A 15,082-nucleotide genomic window follows, 5' to 3' on the forward strand; every position below is an offset into this window, starting at 1 on the left:
AGCCATACAACACCCAATCATATTCACAAAGTCTCTTAACCATCCTCCATTATTGTCCCGAATTAAACTACCACGTACAACCTCTCCAAACTATCCTTTCACAACCCTATCTGGATTAATTTTATCCACTCCACATTAGGTGGTTTTCACTATATATTTTTTCATTTCTTCAAAATACCAACCTCCCCTTTTTTTATACACCCATTTTACATTCTCAGCATACAGAATTAAACTTTCGATATTTATGATTAAAATTATGTGATTTGCATCTAAGTTACATTCCAATCACATAAGGGCATTTTATAACATTGTGGTCTTTTAGTGTTGTTTCTAACTCCTTTTTATGCATCGTTAAATTAAAGGGAAAATGACAGGAAGATCCCAAAATGATCAATTAATTTAAGTTAGATTCTAAATACTAAAATTTAAAAATTTACAATTCAATCTTTTAATTTTGTACTTTCATTATAATAAATTTGCAACTTATATTTCAACTTTTAATAAGAAAAATAATTTTTTTATTTTTCAATCATGATAAAATTTAAAAAATAAGTTACAAATTTATCACAACGCAGTTGTAAAATTAAGATATTGAATTGTAAATTTTTAAAAGTTGACACTTAAGACCTAACTTTAATTAATTAATTCTTTTGAAATATCTTTGTTATTTTTCCTAAATTTAAAATTCCCACGTCAACAACAATTTACACCTACCTTTAATAGTCATAAATTGTAAATAATATGATGACGTACTACGAATGCAAGAGGTCACCTAATTTTGAACTTTATATTAAAACCTCAAATTTATATAACAGTATAACGTTGGATTCTGTAAATAGATGACATTTGAATCTTGTTTTTATTATGGTTTAACTATCCTAAAATTTGTATATTACACTAATACTATAACATTGGATTTTATAGATGGATGACATTGAATCTTGTTGTTATTATGGTTTAAATATCATGATTAGGGGTGGCAAAAAAATATTTTGAACGGGCAATGATATAAAAGCAGAAACTAGTAAAGTCTAGTCTTTTCTTTTCTTTCTTTCTGCTTTTTTTTTGGCAATTTAATTGGTGGAAATTAAGCCTTTGTTTGTTTTTATATTTAAAGGTTCTCCCAAAAGCATTCAACAAGAAGCAATAATTTGTTGTTTTTTCCCCCAGTGAAGCTTCAGAATTCACGTCAATACATACTTAAAATTGCAGCCAAATTTCTGGGTATTTTGTATGGTATCAATTTATATTGAAAGTATGGTTTCTCTGAAATCAATACCTATCCAGACTCTCTAAAAACTATCATGCTCATTCAGAGCAATTTTATGACAAATCATCTCCTCATCAATACCATTAACAAGATCAAAAATTTTATTATAAAAAATTGGGCAATCACTTTCAATATGTGTTTATATAAGTTAATAAATACATGAATTAGTTTGTTCGTCAAATTCCAAATGACAATTTAAATATTAAGATTTTTTTATAATCCACACTCTAAGTGCAGAAATTACATGCTCGAACACTTTCCCTTGCACGGTCGTTCATTAACTTGTATTAAAAAAAGTGACATTAAATATAACATTCTTTTAAAATAATATTGATACTCACATTTATTATACATTTTATTATAATAATATGGTGACCTTGTATTTTATTTTATTGATAAAAATAATATGTTATTGTGATAATAACATTTCAAAGATGATTCAAACTTGCGGGTTATAACGTCTCCTATTACTAATGTTGTCTGGGAATAATCCGAACATTCACGTTTAATCATAGGTCTTGATCCTTATTTTGTCAGTAAAAAAAAAAAAAAAGGGTTTTGATTCTTGTTTTGGATAATCTGAAAAAAAAAAAAAAAGTTTATCTCAGCTTTTTCTTGTCATTGGCGTTTTTTTTTCTCTCTCTTTCTTTTCTTTTCTTTTCTCTTTTTTTTTTTTTTGGCCAGAGGATCACGGTCTCAGAGACTCAGAAATCAAAAGTAAATACGCGCTTTGGCGCGGGAACCAACTGTCCCTGCTCTGTCCTCACTTTTTCCCCGCCAACCGAAACCGTTTTACCATTGTTTTCTTTTTAAATTTTTTATTTATTATTCCTAAAAACTATTCACTCCTCACCAAAATAAGACACAATTTAAACAATAGTATATATTAAAAAATATAATAATGACTTCTTAAAAATTTATTTTTTAAAATTTATTTTTTATAACAATTCTATAAATTTTTAAAAATATTTTTATACATTTAATTTATAATATTATTTAATTCTTTCTCCACTTAAACTGTAATATTAAAAAAATATTGTTAATTAAATTTTATTTTTTTAAAATTATTTTATATTTTAAAATAAAAAATACTTTAAAAATTTGAAAGTGAGTACTAATTATTTAAAAAAAGGAAAAATTATACCATGATTTTTTTTTTGCTTTTTTAAAAATTTGTTATTCGTCCAGATCGATTTCGTTCTTTCAATAACTGTCTCGCTTCGCGTTGCCTTTTCCGTTTTCCCCCACTTCATACGCTGCAGCTCTGCTTCAAACAAGTAATTAGCTCTCACCGATAATTGCCCTCCGACGACCGACCGTAGCACTTTTGCCTATTCCGGCCACCTTTTTGTAGAGACGTCGACGTCTTAGTCTTTATTCGATTCTAGAAGAATCTGAGGGTTCTGGCTTTTCTCTTATTCTCTCTTTCGTTTTCGGAATACGATGGAATGACCACCGATTAAGTTCCGAGAAGCTCTTAGTTGACCGGAGATGCTTATTTATAAGAAACAGTAAGTTTTTCTTCCTTTAGTTACTATACTGCGATTGATTGTGCAAATAATTTTTGGTCCTAAGAATTTGAAATTTTCAACTCCAATGTAGTTACTTGATTGAACATGAATTTCAGAATAGAATCCAATGTAGATGCGCTTTTCTTGTTTGTTTTTCTTTCTCCTTGGAGTTTTGTTGCAAAGAGATTACGTGAGCGTTGAGTAGTGAAACGCTTAACATGTCTTCAATATGAGAGACACAGCCTGTTAATCCAGACAAACGTCATCGAGCCCTGTTCAGATCCTTTGTTTCTTTCGGAGATTTTAGGGAAAAATGTTTATTGCGTTCATCGATACCTCTTCGTATTCATCTATAAAATAATGAATACCTGTCAAAAGGAAATTACTACTGTATTATTTTTAAATTTGGAGGAAGCAATGACCCTGAATTGTTTGCTTCTTTTATCTAATCGATTACGTCTGCGAAGCATCTTAGGTTTGCACAATAGGTTCATGGGGATGGACAATGATCGCCCTTGCACGTGGTCCTCCATGTCCTTTACCCATCTCCTCGAGAACATTAGCACCTGCGAGTTCAACTCTCGAATAAATTAAGAAATAAAATACTATGCATACAAACAAAGGACATAATTCACAGATTCTATTGAAAACTCTGTGTGGAGGAAACCACAAAACAATTACTCTTATGAAAAATTTGTGGTTCATCTTTAGGAAAAAATCTTTTTTTTTTCCTGCCCCCTGTAAGTTTTTGCATCACTTTCATTGAATTCGCTTTCATGAGGAGTGAGAAGAGAAAAAGGACAGAGTGAGCTTATGTGGAGTGAACACGTTGCCAGCCAGCGCACGCGATACAGGCATGCTCGTGGGAAAGACTAAAGGAGAAAAATTAAAGTCTGTATTTCTTCTTCACCAGAAAGAAAAATCTGTATTCTTATCCTACGCTATTCTTAAACTACACCCCAGGCTCTCCAGTCTACTTCCCCCCGGCATGCTCAATTTTCCCAGGGGGACCCTTCCCCTGCGAATGAAACTTCGGTTAACCATAAGTAAAGCCAATGTACGTCGAGACAGTTTCCGCGAGTTACTCTGAACCTTTACATCAGATGCTGATTTCCCTATCTAAATTCTTCTTGCAGTGGCCTGATCTGCTTGGATTTGGGCTTTATTTGATGAGAAAAACATACTCACATGCGTTTATCATTTATGGTTCTGAAATTTTTTCTCCGTCAGATCTGGGTCTCTGTGAAGATGTGAGCTTTTAAGCTTTTCATGGGGGAAAAAAAACACTCATCTTTTCCTTTCCAATTGGATGTTCGTTGCTTTTCTTTTATTTCCCAGTCTGTAGAATCTTTCTTACCTTTAGTTGTTCGTTGGTGGCAGATTTATTGCAGAGAAAAGGATCTTCTTTCTGTGTAATTGGCCATGTTATTTTTATTCCGTTGAATGCGGGACTCATGATTGCCACAGCTGCCAAATCTGTTTTGGTTTTATGAAGTGCTTGATCAATGTGGTCTGATTTATGTGGAGTGGATGGATGTGTGTGAATTGCAGCAAGCATTACCGAGCCACCGACCTATAGAGACCCGACGACCACCCTTGGTTTCGGCGAAAAAGAACAATGCAGTCACCTCCCGGACGAGGGAAGGTAGTACCACAAGGTATAGCTCACCTTCTCCGGCAACACCATCTAGTTGCCGGCGATACTCATCTCCGAACCTCACAAGAACAACAACTCAGTCTTCCCAATTGTTACATAAAAGAGCTCAGTCAGTGGAACGGAGACGGCCTTCAACTCTTTCTCCTCCAAGTCCATCTACACCAGTCCATGAGGCATCTGTTGATGTGCAGATGTCATCAAGAAAGATAACTTGTGGTCGTTTGCAGGAGAGTTTATGGCCTTCCACAATGCGGAGCTTGAGCGTTTCTTTCCAGTCAGATGCCATTTCCATACCTGTGAGCAAGAAAGAGAAGCCAATTACTAGTGTTTCTGATCGTACTCTGAGACCGACTTCAAACGTGGCACACAAGCAGGTTGAAACTCCAACTATGCGGAAGCCTAGTCCAGGGAGAAAGAGGAGTCCTCTCAAAGGGAAGAATGCTTCTGAATCAGAAAATTCCAAACCAGTTGATAGTTCCCACTCTCGATTGACAGATCAGCATCGGTGGCCAAGTAGAACAGGAGGAAATGTATCTTCTAATGCAGTGCATACTAGTGTAGAGTTTGCTGATAAGGCAGCCAGAACATTGCCCTCTTCCGTTCCTGTTACCGGGTCTTCACCAAGAAAATTGTCCTTGTCAAATGAAGCAAGCAAGCCCTTTCAAAAGTCTTCTAGAGACACCGCAAGACTACTAATGCTTCCCGAAAATGGAAAAATAGGAAGCGACGTGAAACCCGTTGATGATAGTTCGCTGTTAATAGTAGGCCCTCAAAAATTTGTTTCTGCAAGATCATATGATAAAATAGGATTATTGACTCCTCCTGCTCGATCTCGATCTTTGCCGCCTCCAGGATTACGTCCACGTTCACCAAATATGGCCTTAGTTCTATCCTCTTGTTGTTCAAGAGGTCAGAGTCCATCTCAGTCAAGGCCACTCACACCCCCTTCCAGAGGGGTTAGTCCATCCCGCATAAGGCCAACCAATCTGTCCAGTCAATCCAACAGTTCACTTTCAGTGCTCAGTTTTGTTGCTGATTTTAAAAGAGGTAAAAAAGCTGCAGCTCACATTGAAGATGCTCACCAATTACGGCTTCTTTATAACAGATATCTGCAATGGAGATTTGCCAATGCAAGAGCTGAGGCTTTACTTTATATCCAAAATGAAACTGTGGAGGTATGACTTTGTTAGGCAAACTGGAACGCTCTTTTAAGTATCCGTCCTTCTGCTATACATATTATCACATAGATCAAATAATTACCCGGCATATTTTATGAGAACTTGTTCAATGGTGCAGAGAACTCTGTATAATGTATGGAACACCACTTTGTCTGTGTGGGATTCCGTAACTAGGAAGAGGAAAAATCTCCACCAGCTGAAGCTTGAGCTGAAGTTGAACTCTGTTTTGAAAGATCAAGTAATGTTTCTTGCTGGAATCTTTATTCCACACGCTGGGTTTTATTGCTGATTGAGCAATAGAGTTGCCTTTCTCACCTAGGGGTATAAGGCTTCTTCTTGTTGTTGTGGAGCAATAGAGTCGCTTTCTTTCTCTTTTCTTTAATGGAGTACTTATTAATGGGATTTGAGTGAATTTTCAGGGGACGAGATTGGTAATATGTGATGCAAATGGTGTATTTAAAGTGAATATTATTATATTATAATTTCCAATTTTAAAGAAATTTCCGATTGCTTGTCTTGTTCCAACTGGAACTTTGGGACATCTGATCTTTTGAAAAAAAGAAAAAAACAATTGAGGGGGGTGTTAATATTTTGATATAGTTACTGATATTGTTTGAAATCTTATTGAAGAGAGTTTTCAATGTTCTTAAATTTTACTATGACTGAAGCAGATGCCCTACCTCAATGAATGGGCTTCACTTGAAAGCGACCATGTCAATGCTCTAGCAGGAGCTATAGGAGACCTAAAGGCTGGCATTCTTCGTCTTCCAGTAACTGGAGGGGCAATGGTAAGTATGGTTGTCACCTGTAGGATGCCTTTCGGTTTGACTGCTGGAAACCAGGCAGAGGGATTCTCACAGTTGCTGTTGTTATACAGGCAGGTATTGAGGATTTGAAGGTTGCAATCTGCTTAGCTGTCGACGTCATGCAAGGAATGGGATCCACAATCTGCTCTTTGCTCGCAGGGGTAAGTTAAATGATCTACAGTTGTACACTTGTTTTGTGTATGTGTACCAGTGTCAATGATGGTGAATGCTATGGGTTAAACCCTTTATATTTTTGCCAAGTGCTTGCTAATACCTTTTCTTCATCTTCACTACCAAACTAGTAGAACAATAACTTTGAATTAATTGGTAGAAGGTCTGAGTAGTATTCTATTCATCATTATCATATCAAATACTACATTTTAGGAGTTGACACCGCACACTTTTTTTTTTTTTTAATGACAGGTGGAGGGCATGAATGATTTGGTTTCTGAACTTGCCATTGTAGCAGCACAAGAAAAAGCCATGCTTGATGAATGTGAAGAACTTCTGGCTTTGGCGGCAGCTATGCAGGTGAGAGTCATTTAAGAACAAATATTATCCCAATAGAACTTGTAAATGTTTGGGCTATCAATTTCCTCAAACATATGTTGTAAGTGGTTGGATCAGAGAATTCTTGCTATGTTTAGATACATGTAGATTTGAATTTGAACCAAATTCCCTATTGGGGCACTTAAAAATTTATGCATCCCAATTTTATCTTGATTTTTTCATAATTTGAAATCTTTTTTAAATTCTCGTTATTTCAAATCTCCAAATGCACCTTCAAAACACTGCCTAATAATAATAATTTTTGTCATTTAAACTATCCAAATAAAGAATTATAAACACATGGATTTGAAATGGGAAATTTTAAATCCAAATTTACTAGTCCAAACGCTACCTAAATGTAATAAACTGGAACTTCTTGGATTATGACTTTAATATGTTTACCTTATTTTCTCCTTTGTTCCATTCATCATTCCCATCATATCAAAGAGCAGATAAGGCCCACATTTTTCTATCAAGTGGATTCATCGTGCGTGTCAGCCTAGTTAGATTAGGGTTTGAAAAGTTGACTTGGCATCATGGCTTACCTTTGACTTCACCCACCTGGTCTGCTGATGCTCAGAACTTCTTTAAGTAAAGGAATGTTAAGTGGGAAGTATGTGGTTCCAATTTGAGATCCGATATGCTCCTGAATGGAGAGCAAAGGAGCAGAGTTTGGGTTACAGCTTGGTATTTTCATTTTAGGTTATGTTTTTTGAGAATTGAGATATTTCATTTTGCACATGAGGGAGGGGTATATCAACACCTGGGATAGTCCCTACCAGCCAGACCTTTTGAATTCAAAGCGCAAATCTTTGTAACATGGGTTCCCATTTACCTCATTCTGAATAGAATAGCATGCATTGCTTCCCCATTTCTTCTTTTTCTCTTCCTGTACTCTTTTGTCTTGCATTCCGAATCTCTGATGTATACTTTTTTGGCTAAAACAGGTGGAGGAAAATAGCCTTCGGACACATCTCATGCAAATGAAGCAAGAGTTGGAGACAAAAAAGTAGCCTTGGTAGAAAATTTAAACGGGCATGAATCTGACCTGCTTCTAAGCTAACCTATCTCTTGCCACTTCAGTCATGATAAATGATACATGGTATTTCTCAGTGTCTTCACCATTGCAAAATTTCTTTCTGGTTTATCTTCCTCATTTATGTTGGAATTACTTTGTTTGAATTTTTTCCCCTCTAACACTGTGGACTAAACTGGTGACCCTCTCCTCCTTGTAAGTTATAATGTTGTATCAGGAAAATCAAAAGAAAATGCAAAGTAAATGAGCAAAATGTTGAAATTTAGCTTAAAGAGAAGCTTTTAAGGCTAGAATGGGACAAATTTTATAGCAGCAGATTTCTCATGCATAAGCATTGTTTGCAGCTCTATTAACTTTGCGTTGGACCAACCAAGTCAGCATTTATATCCCCCTTTTTTCCGTCTAGTCTTTGTCAACCTTTTGCATTCAACAAAATGGGTAAGATAGGAAGATTAAAAAAAAAAAAAAAAGGGTTAAGAGAAAGGGTCAAGCTGAGGGATTGAACTCCGGTAATGTGACATTAATTTACTGAAGTTTGAGGATGCTAGGAGGAAGAAAGTGTCATTCAAATGTTAAATAAATTAATACTCCACCAACATACACACATACATATGATCTTGTAGGCGTTACAAAGTCTTTTTTGGGACTTACACCAAATAATTAAAAAAAAAATACACCTCGCGACTAATATTAAAGACTTGAAGTGTTGAAATATATTACTCATTTAATTCATACTAACTTCTCAGTTCTCACCAATGTGGAGACCAAACCCCACCCTTGGTGAGAATAGAGGCTAGCCATATGATAACCGCTCCCCCAATAGTTTAATACATAAATATGTTACATACTTGTATAAATTGAAATTTCATATCCTTGTTAAAGTTGAGAGTATTGTGTAGCTAGTATTTTTCTCAAACCAATTTGTATGCATTTAAAGTTGCCACGGTTAGCTTGGAAAGCATTTTACAAGAACATGTATATATTTTATTAAGAGTCGGCTTCCCTTAGTGGAAGCCTCCTTTGCCCCTCTGCTGAGGCAAATTTAATATGAATGTTTTATATTTAATACTTAAATTTATATTTTTAAAATAAAAAAGATATAAAAATTGTAAAATTTTTTAATAAATATGCTTGTCAATTTGATAGTCTAGACTTAATATGAACGATTTAAATTTAATATTAAAAATTTAAAATTGAACAATGTAGATATATTTGAAACAAAATAGTAAACTTAATAAAAAATTTTAATATTTAATTTGAACTATTCATTTTAAATTTGGATTGTAAAATTAATAAGCTTATTAATTAAATTTTTTATAATTTTTATATATTTTTTATTTCAAAAATATTAAATCTGAGTCATCCAAATTAAATTTGAACAGTCCAAATTTGCCTCTATCTCAACAGCAAGGCAGAGGAGGCTATTTTATCAATATACTATTGGTAAAGATAAGAGATCAATTTACCAACTTCAAACCTTTTATCTTCATCGAGTAATTATCAAACAATACCCCATTTTCCAAACTCCAAAATACACCTTTTCCCTGATTTATCAATATCAATATACATGCACCTATTTTGAAAAGTAACTGAAGCTGATACAGTGCTGTACAGAAGTAATTGGTTTTAATTTCATTCATCCATGCATACATACATATATTAATAATTAGTAATAATAATTAAGAACGAGATTTAAGTAATCTTCCATGGAGTTTACCGTTGAAACAAACATATAGCACATGAAAGACTCACCACCGTTGACTCCAAGAAAGTCTCAGAGAAGCTGATAGTAAAAACTAAAAACCTTCAGAAACAATGACGACTTGAGAGGGCTTCAACCTCTCTCATTTTTTTGGGCCAACGCTTCAACATCTTTCATACAAGATTAAGAATCCAAACCTTATAAATGGAAAAAACCATGTTAAAAAAAAATTACCTCCATTTGAACCCAATATTTCTCAAATATGGATTAGTCCATCGGTAGCATTAAATACCAAATAATTATTAAAAAAAAAAGACACTAGAAATTTTCACGTTTAGTTTAATTTTCCCAATATGATTCTAGACTTTGCAAGCAAACTTCCAAGAAAAAGCTAATTGCATCGGTGAGCTGTAGTTAGGGAGTTTTTGAAGATACAGCACCTATTAGCCACGTGTGACCGTTTTGACAAAAGCTTGGTTAGTGGGACCCTTTCAGCAACTTGAAATTTCATACTGGGTAAGGCTGCAAAATTTCAAGCTGGATAAGGCTGCTTCTATCATTTCAAAATTCGACAGAGATACTATTGTGAAGAAATTATAAGTCTATAACAGCACTCACAGATGAGAGAGCCCAGCCTAGAAGAAGAATATAAGTTACCCACAACCTATTCTACCACAAGAAGTTCACTTGTTTTCAGCTAGGCTTGGACACTAGCAGAGACTTCATCTGCTGCTGATTTGTCTTTTTTCTTGGGTGGTTCTTGTGCTTTTTGTAGAACAGCTTTATTTGGAACCAAAACTATGAATATGTTTCTGTCACGGAAGTTTTTAGATTCCTCTGCTGCGAGCTGCGCATCAACCAGAGTGATTTGGATTTAGTATTCAATTAAGCACTAGTATCCTTAGCCTCCACTAACATAGGTAGAAGCAGAAATCAATGTAAGAATACTGTGTGAATTAACGCACTAATGAAGTCTAAATAGATACTCCATCGGGCTCTATTTATAAGTTATTTTCACCATACTTCACTGAAATCAATAAAAATCTTAAAACTCATTAACTTTGTCTAAAAATTTAATAAGTTTTCAACTTTGCCTTATTAATTATATATACTTTATTGCATATTTTCTCTTACCAACATCTAATGGAGGGTAGAAGGGGAAACTTGAGGTGAAAAATTAAATGGCATAACTTATAAATAAGATAAAAAAAAAAAAATCCCTCTCTCTGCACCTTATAAATAAGAGTGGAGAAATTATGATTAAGCAAAGATTGGAGAGATGTAAGATAAGTAAAATAGCATAACCCATAAATAACATTACTTAAAACCTAATAATTTCGTAGTCATTTTCTCAAATATTTTAATATAATTTAATCACGATATAACAAGGTAGCATCACATCACATACCTCCCCAACATCATTCTGGAAGCGCCTAATAAGCTCAATAGCAATGTTCCTAAATTCATTTTCACGGCCCTTGAGGTTTACTATGACCTTAACCTGCAAGAGTTGATCAAACAGCCTCTAGACATTAATAACACGTGGATGATTTATCTTTGCTCTACATATAACAAAGCATTTCTGTGAAATTCATGAACCTTGTCACCATCTTTCAAAAACTTCTGTGCAGCTTTCAAGCGGACAGAATAATCATGTTGATCTATGTTGTATCTGTTAAAATAAATACTTGTATAATTAAAAACAGGGTACGTTGGTAAAAAAAAAAAAAAAAGAGTACAATCACATACAATGGCCAAACAAAAAAGTGCATTGCTAAAACTTGGAGCTAAAACAAATAAAATGCCATCTTTACCGCTGCTATGGTTGAGTTTGTTGTCATTTAGAAGAATAAGTAAACAATAGCATAAAGTTTATAACTTTAAAGGGTATAACAATATCAGGGGGCACATGTAGAAAGCATCTGATGTATCACAATAACACTTGTTTTTCTTTTTCCCGTAGTTGTTGTCTTTGGTACAAAAACGAGAAATGCATGAGGAAGGAAGAGGCAAGAAAATTACCCCATCTTGAGCTCCTTCAAATCCATTCGATTAGCTACATTCAAAGACTATTTTGTCAGTATATTATGGTTCTAGGAGTCCAGTCATACAAGTTAGTGAAAAACAGAGAAGTCTAAAAACGCAATGCTCACCGGCACTTTTCTTCTGCTGGCCTCTTTTTTTCTTTTGTTGCTCATATCTATATTTACTGTAAAAGAAGAAAGATTAAGTTTTACAAAATTTTAGGTAAGTTGCAAGTTCACAGTATCCCTCAAAATATACAAAGAGCATACTTGAAATCTATTATTCTAACGACCGGGGGATCTGCATCTGGGGATACTATTACCTGCAAAAAAGAGTATTTATTTCAATGATAAGGCGGCATTTATTTCAATGATAAAGAATTAAAAACTTCATCATAGAAAATAAATCTTCACAGGATCCATTGCAAGGTGCACATTGATGGAACTGGCTAGAAACAGTTGAACTAAATTCAATATCTATAACTCCTATAATCTTTTTGTAATACTTGTCTCATGTCTCAGTATTCCAATTAAAATGCTTGAAAAATCTTCATTGTCCAATGTCATAATTTTGTGTCATGTATGAAAGGCTAATGTCACAAAACAATAAACCCTGTCTAGGAATCAGCTTAAATTATTTAAGAGAATATTCAAGTGGCAGTAGCCACAAGACACGGATAGATAGCTATAGCGTAAAGATAGCATATTACAACATACTCCCATAAACGTTGAACAAATGCTATCATACTCTTCCTCGCCCTCTCAGAAAATCCTAAAATCATATTTGTGATTCAATGTACTTGGAGAAGTGTGCGGTATCCTTCATGAGTAGAGAAACACAGACCCGAACCAACGCTTTAAGATACAATTATAACAAACTTCAAGACAACGAAAAGGCAACATACCAAGTCAAGTTCGGCATCTTCAGCCATTTGAATGGCCTGACTCGTGGAAACTACACCAATCTACCAAAACCGAAGACAATACATTTTCAAAATGGAGAATGATCCAAAACCAAGAAGATGAACCCACATTCTAGCTAGTAGCTAACCCCACTCTGGAAATTTCAAATAGCGTAACCAGGCAAAAATAACTAACAAACCAAATAAATAAATATCACCCTTCAGTTGAATAAAATTTCTAACACGCATTGTCTTTCTTTCCACTTGCTACTCCAGGTCATACAAATGAAGGCCCACTTTACATTTGAAGTATATATAAAGAAGGAAATATCACTGACCATATTTTGATTCTCATCAATAAGCCTCACAGTGTCTGACCTGTTACAAGCCATCAAGCAACGAAACTCGTGAGCCATCAAATTCCACGAATATTCGCAAAGAGAAATAAGCAGGTTCCCATGAATTCGCAAGTTGGTACCTAATATTATCCAAATCGAGGACTTGCTCGTCGTCGGAGTTGTTCCGGTACCTCCTGGAATCGCCGCCGCCATAACGGGCAGTGACGGGAGCGAAGGAGATAGAAACCGGAGGATCGAGCTTGAGGGAATTGGGATTGGAAAGTCGAAAGCCGAAAAGTTTAGAATCAGAGGAAGAGAGAGGAGAGAGAAGATAGGGTGAGGTTGAGGAGGTTGTGCTGTGGATGAGTTTGAAGGGGAAGGTGCTGGTGATCCCAGCCATGGAGGAAGAAGGTCGAGGGAAGAGAGAAGTGACAGTGAGTCCTCACTCTTCTGGCTTGGCTGACCAATGAATTTGGTTTGGATGTTCTTATCCACAATTTTTGATTTGCAATGAAATGAAAAGTTGGTGCCTACTAGTTAGAGAACCCATCGGGTTCTTGGGGGGCAAGGTGCAAACAAATATTGAGTTCTGGGAAATACGGAAATTATTATATATTATAGGCCCTGAACCTTATTTTTTCTATGTCTAAAATTTCATATAAGTACAAAAATATTTTTAAGAAGTCTTTTAATTAAACCTAACCATGCTTCAACCTAAATAGGTATACAAAAGAAACTCATTTCTAATAATTTTGAGTCGGTTAAAATTCAATTTATTTAAATTATATATTGACAATTTTGCTATCTTGAACTTGATCTTTTTATTGTGGGTTAATGTTATTTTACTTTCTTTACTTCAATCCTATAAGTTAGAACTTTATACCTACATTTATTTAATGAAAATAAGGATTCTTTTTGACAAAAAAATTCAAGATTTAAATATTCATACAATAATAACAAGCCTCATTCCATTGAATGAGATTAACTACATAGATTTAAATATTCACATGTAAATTACACAATATTATTATGCTTTCTTTACTTCACATTCCACAAGTTAGAACTTTATACCTGTATTTATTTAATGAAAATTAAGATTTTTTTTGGCAAAAAATTTCAATGTTTAAATATTCATACAATAATAACAAGCCTCATCCTATTAAATAAGATTAATTATATAAATTTAAATATTTATATGTAAATTATATAATATTATTGTGCTTTATTATCAACCATTCTTTTAATAACATTGTTGACCAAAAAGTTCTATTCAACAACTTTTGTATAAATATTTCCTTTTATCTTTCTTAATCCATCTTTGTAAGATTTAAAATTATCAATTTTACTTTTCTCATCAATGCCCACTTGGCATTCTTGGCACACATCCTAACTATCTCTTTTCAATCATGAATAATGCATTTAACATTTTTTCAATTTAACCACACAGGTCGCATTATATATATAATATTTCTATTAATTTTTTCACTACATTGAATAACAGCTCTTAAATGTCTAAAATTTTTAAATTGAGATATAATTCAATTTTTCAATATCACTTCTAGGTTATTATTGATTGATATTTTATCAAAATTATAGTGCAAATATTCTATTTTATTCTTATTCAGGCAAAAACTCTTCAACTTAAAAACTCTCTTCTGCAACAGGCAAAAACTCTTCAACTTAAAAACTCTCCTCTGTAACAAGCAAAAACTCTTCAACTCTTCAACTCTCCTCTATAACTCAAGTCTACAGTTAATTTTTTTTCATTTTTACAATCAAAACTATATTGTTAGTAGAAAACATGCATTTGAATTTTTTTTCTTAAATATGCTCAATCAATAAAACCAGTAAAAAAAATAATCGGCAAAATTTAAGTACTCATGATATAATACAAATAAAATGAATGAACATGATGTGGGATTTGGCTCTTTTTAAGTCTTGGAATCCCATGTGAAAGAGCTCATGCTTAATCATCCACACCGACCGAAAGGTTCAACCAAAGCATAAATGGTGGCAAAAAAAAAAAAAAACAAACAAACAAACAAACATAAAATATCGATTATTGAAGCTAACACTGTCCCTTCCAGGCAATGCAAGAAAAATCACACA

General features: G+C 34.0%; 2 protein-coding genes across 9 annotated transcripts; one reads left to right on the top strand and one right to left on the bottom strand.

The window, feature by feature from the left end:
- Positions 1-2,519: 2,519 nt before the first annotated feature.
- On the top strand, positions 2,520-13,120 carry LOC129320106 (AUGMIN subunit 8-like). Of its 6 annotated transcripts, none has more exons than XM_054965296.1 (7): positions 2,520-2,781; positions 4,162-5,613; positions 5,735-5,854; positions 6,288-6,404; positions 6,494-6,583; positions 6,846-6,953; positions 7,919-8,284. In XM_054965296.1, exons 2-7 carry the CDS (start codon positions 4,312-4,314, stop codon positions 7,982-7,984), a joined length of 1,803 nt encoding a protein of 600 aa, XP_054821271.1. In that variant the 5' UTR covers positions 2,520-2,781; positions 4,162-4,311; the 3' UTR covers positions 7,985-8,284. The 6 variants fall into 6 exon arrangements, 5 of the variants coding, with proteins under 5 accessions (XP_054821271.1, XP_054821273.1, XP_054821270.1 ...); XR_008595623.1 differs by lacking the exon at positions 2,520-2,781 and adding an exon at positions 12,912-13,120 and having other exon boundaries at positions 3,675-5,613; positions 7,919-8,073; XM_054965295.1 differs by lacking the exon at positions 2,520-2,781 and adding an exon at positions 3,675-4,031.
- Positions 9,792-13,373, bottom strand: LOC129320107 (translation initiation factor IF3-4, chloroplastic). Of its 3 annotated transcripts, XR_008595624.1 has the most exons (10): positions 13,114-13,373; positions 12,974-13,013; positions 12,639-12,698; positions 12,004-12,056; positions 11,863-11,918; positions 11,732-11,765; positions 11,309-11,381; positions 11,118-11,210; positions 10,328-10,556; positions 9,792-10,231 (listed from the first exon to the last, which is right to left on the bottom strand). XR_008595624.1 is itself a non-coding variant. In XM_054965299.1 (9 exons), the coding sequence occupies exons 1-9, from the start codon at positions 13,371-13,373 to the stop codon at positions 10,407-10,409; spliced, it is 819 nt and encodes a 272-aa protein (XP_054821274.1). In that variant the 3' UTR covers positions 10,240-10,406. The 3 variants fall into 3 exon arrangements, 2 of the variants coding, with proteins under 2 accessions (XP_054821274.1, XP_054821276.1); XM_054965299.1 differs by lacking the exon at positions 9,792-10,231 and having other exon boundaries at positions 10,240-10,556; XM_054965301.1 differs by lacking the exons at positions 9,792-10,231; positions 12,639-12,698 and having other exon boundaries at positions 10,240-10,556.
- Positions 13,374-15,082: the final 1,709 nt, after the last annotated feature.

This window comes from Prosopis cineraria, unplaced genomic scaffold, assembly GCF_029017545.1.
Source record: "Prosopis cineraria cultivar Desert tree isolate PC_DT_omini unplaced genomic scaffold, ASM2901754v1 PC9, whole genome shotgun sequence".
NCBI lineage: Eukaryota > Viridiplantae > Streptophyta > Magnoliopsida > Fabales > Fabaceae > Prosopis > Prosopis cineraria.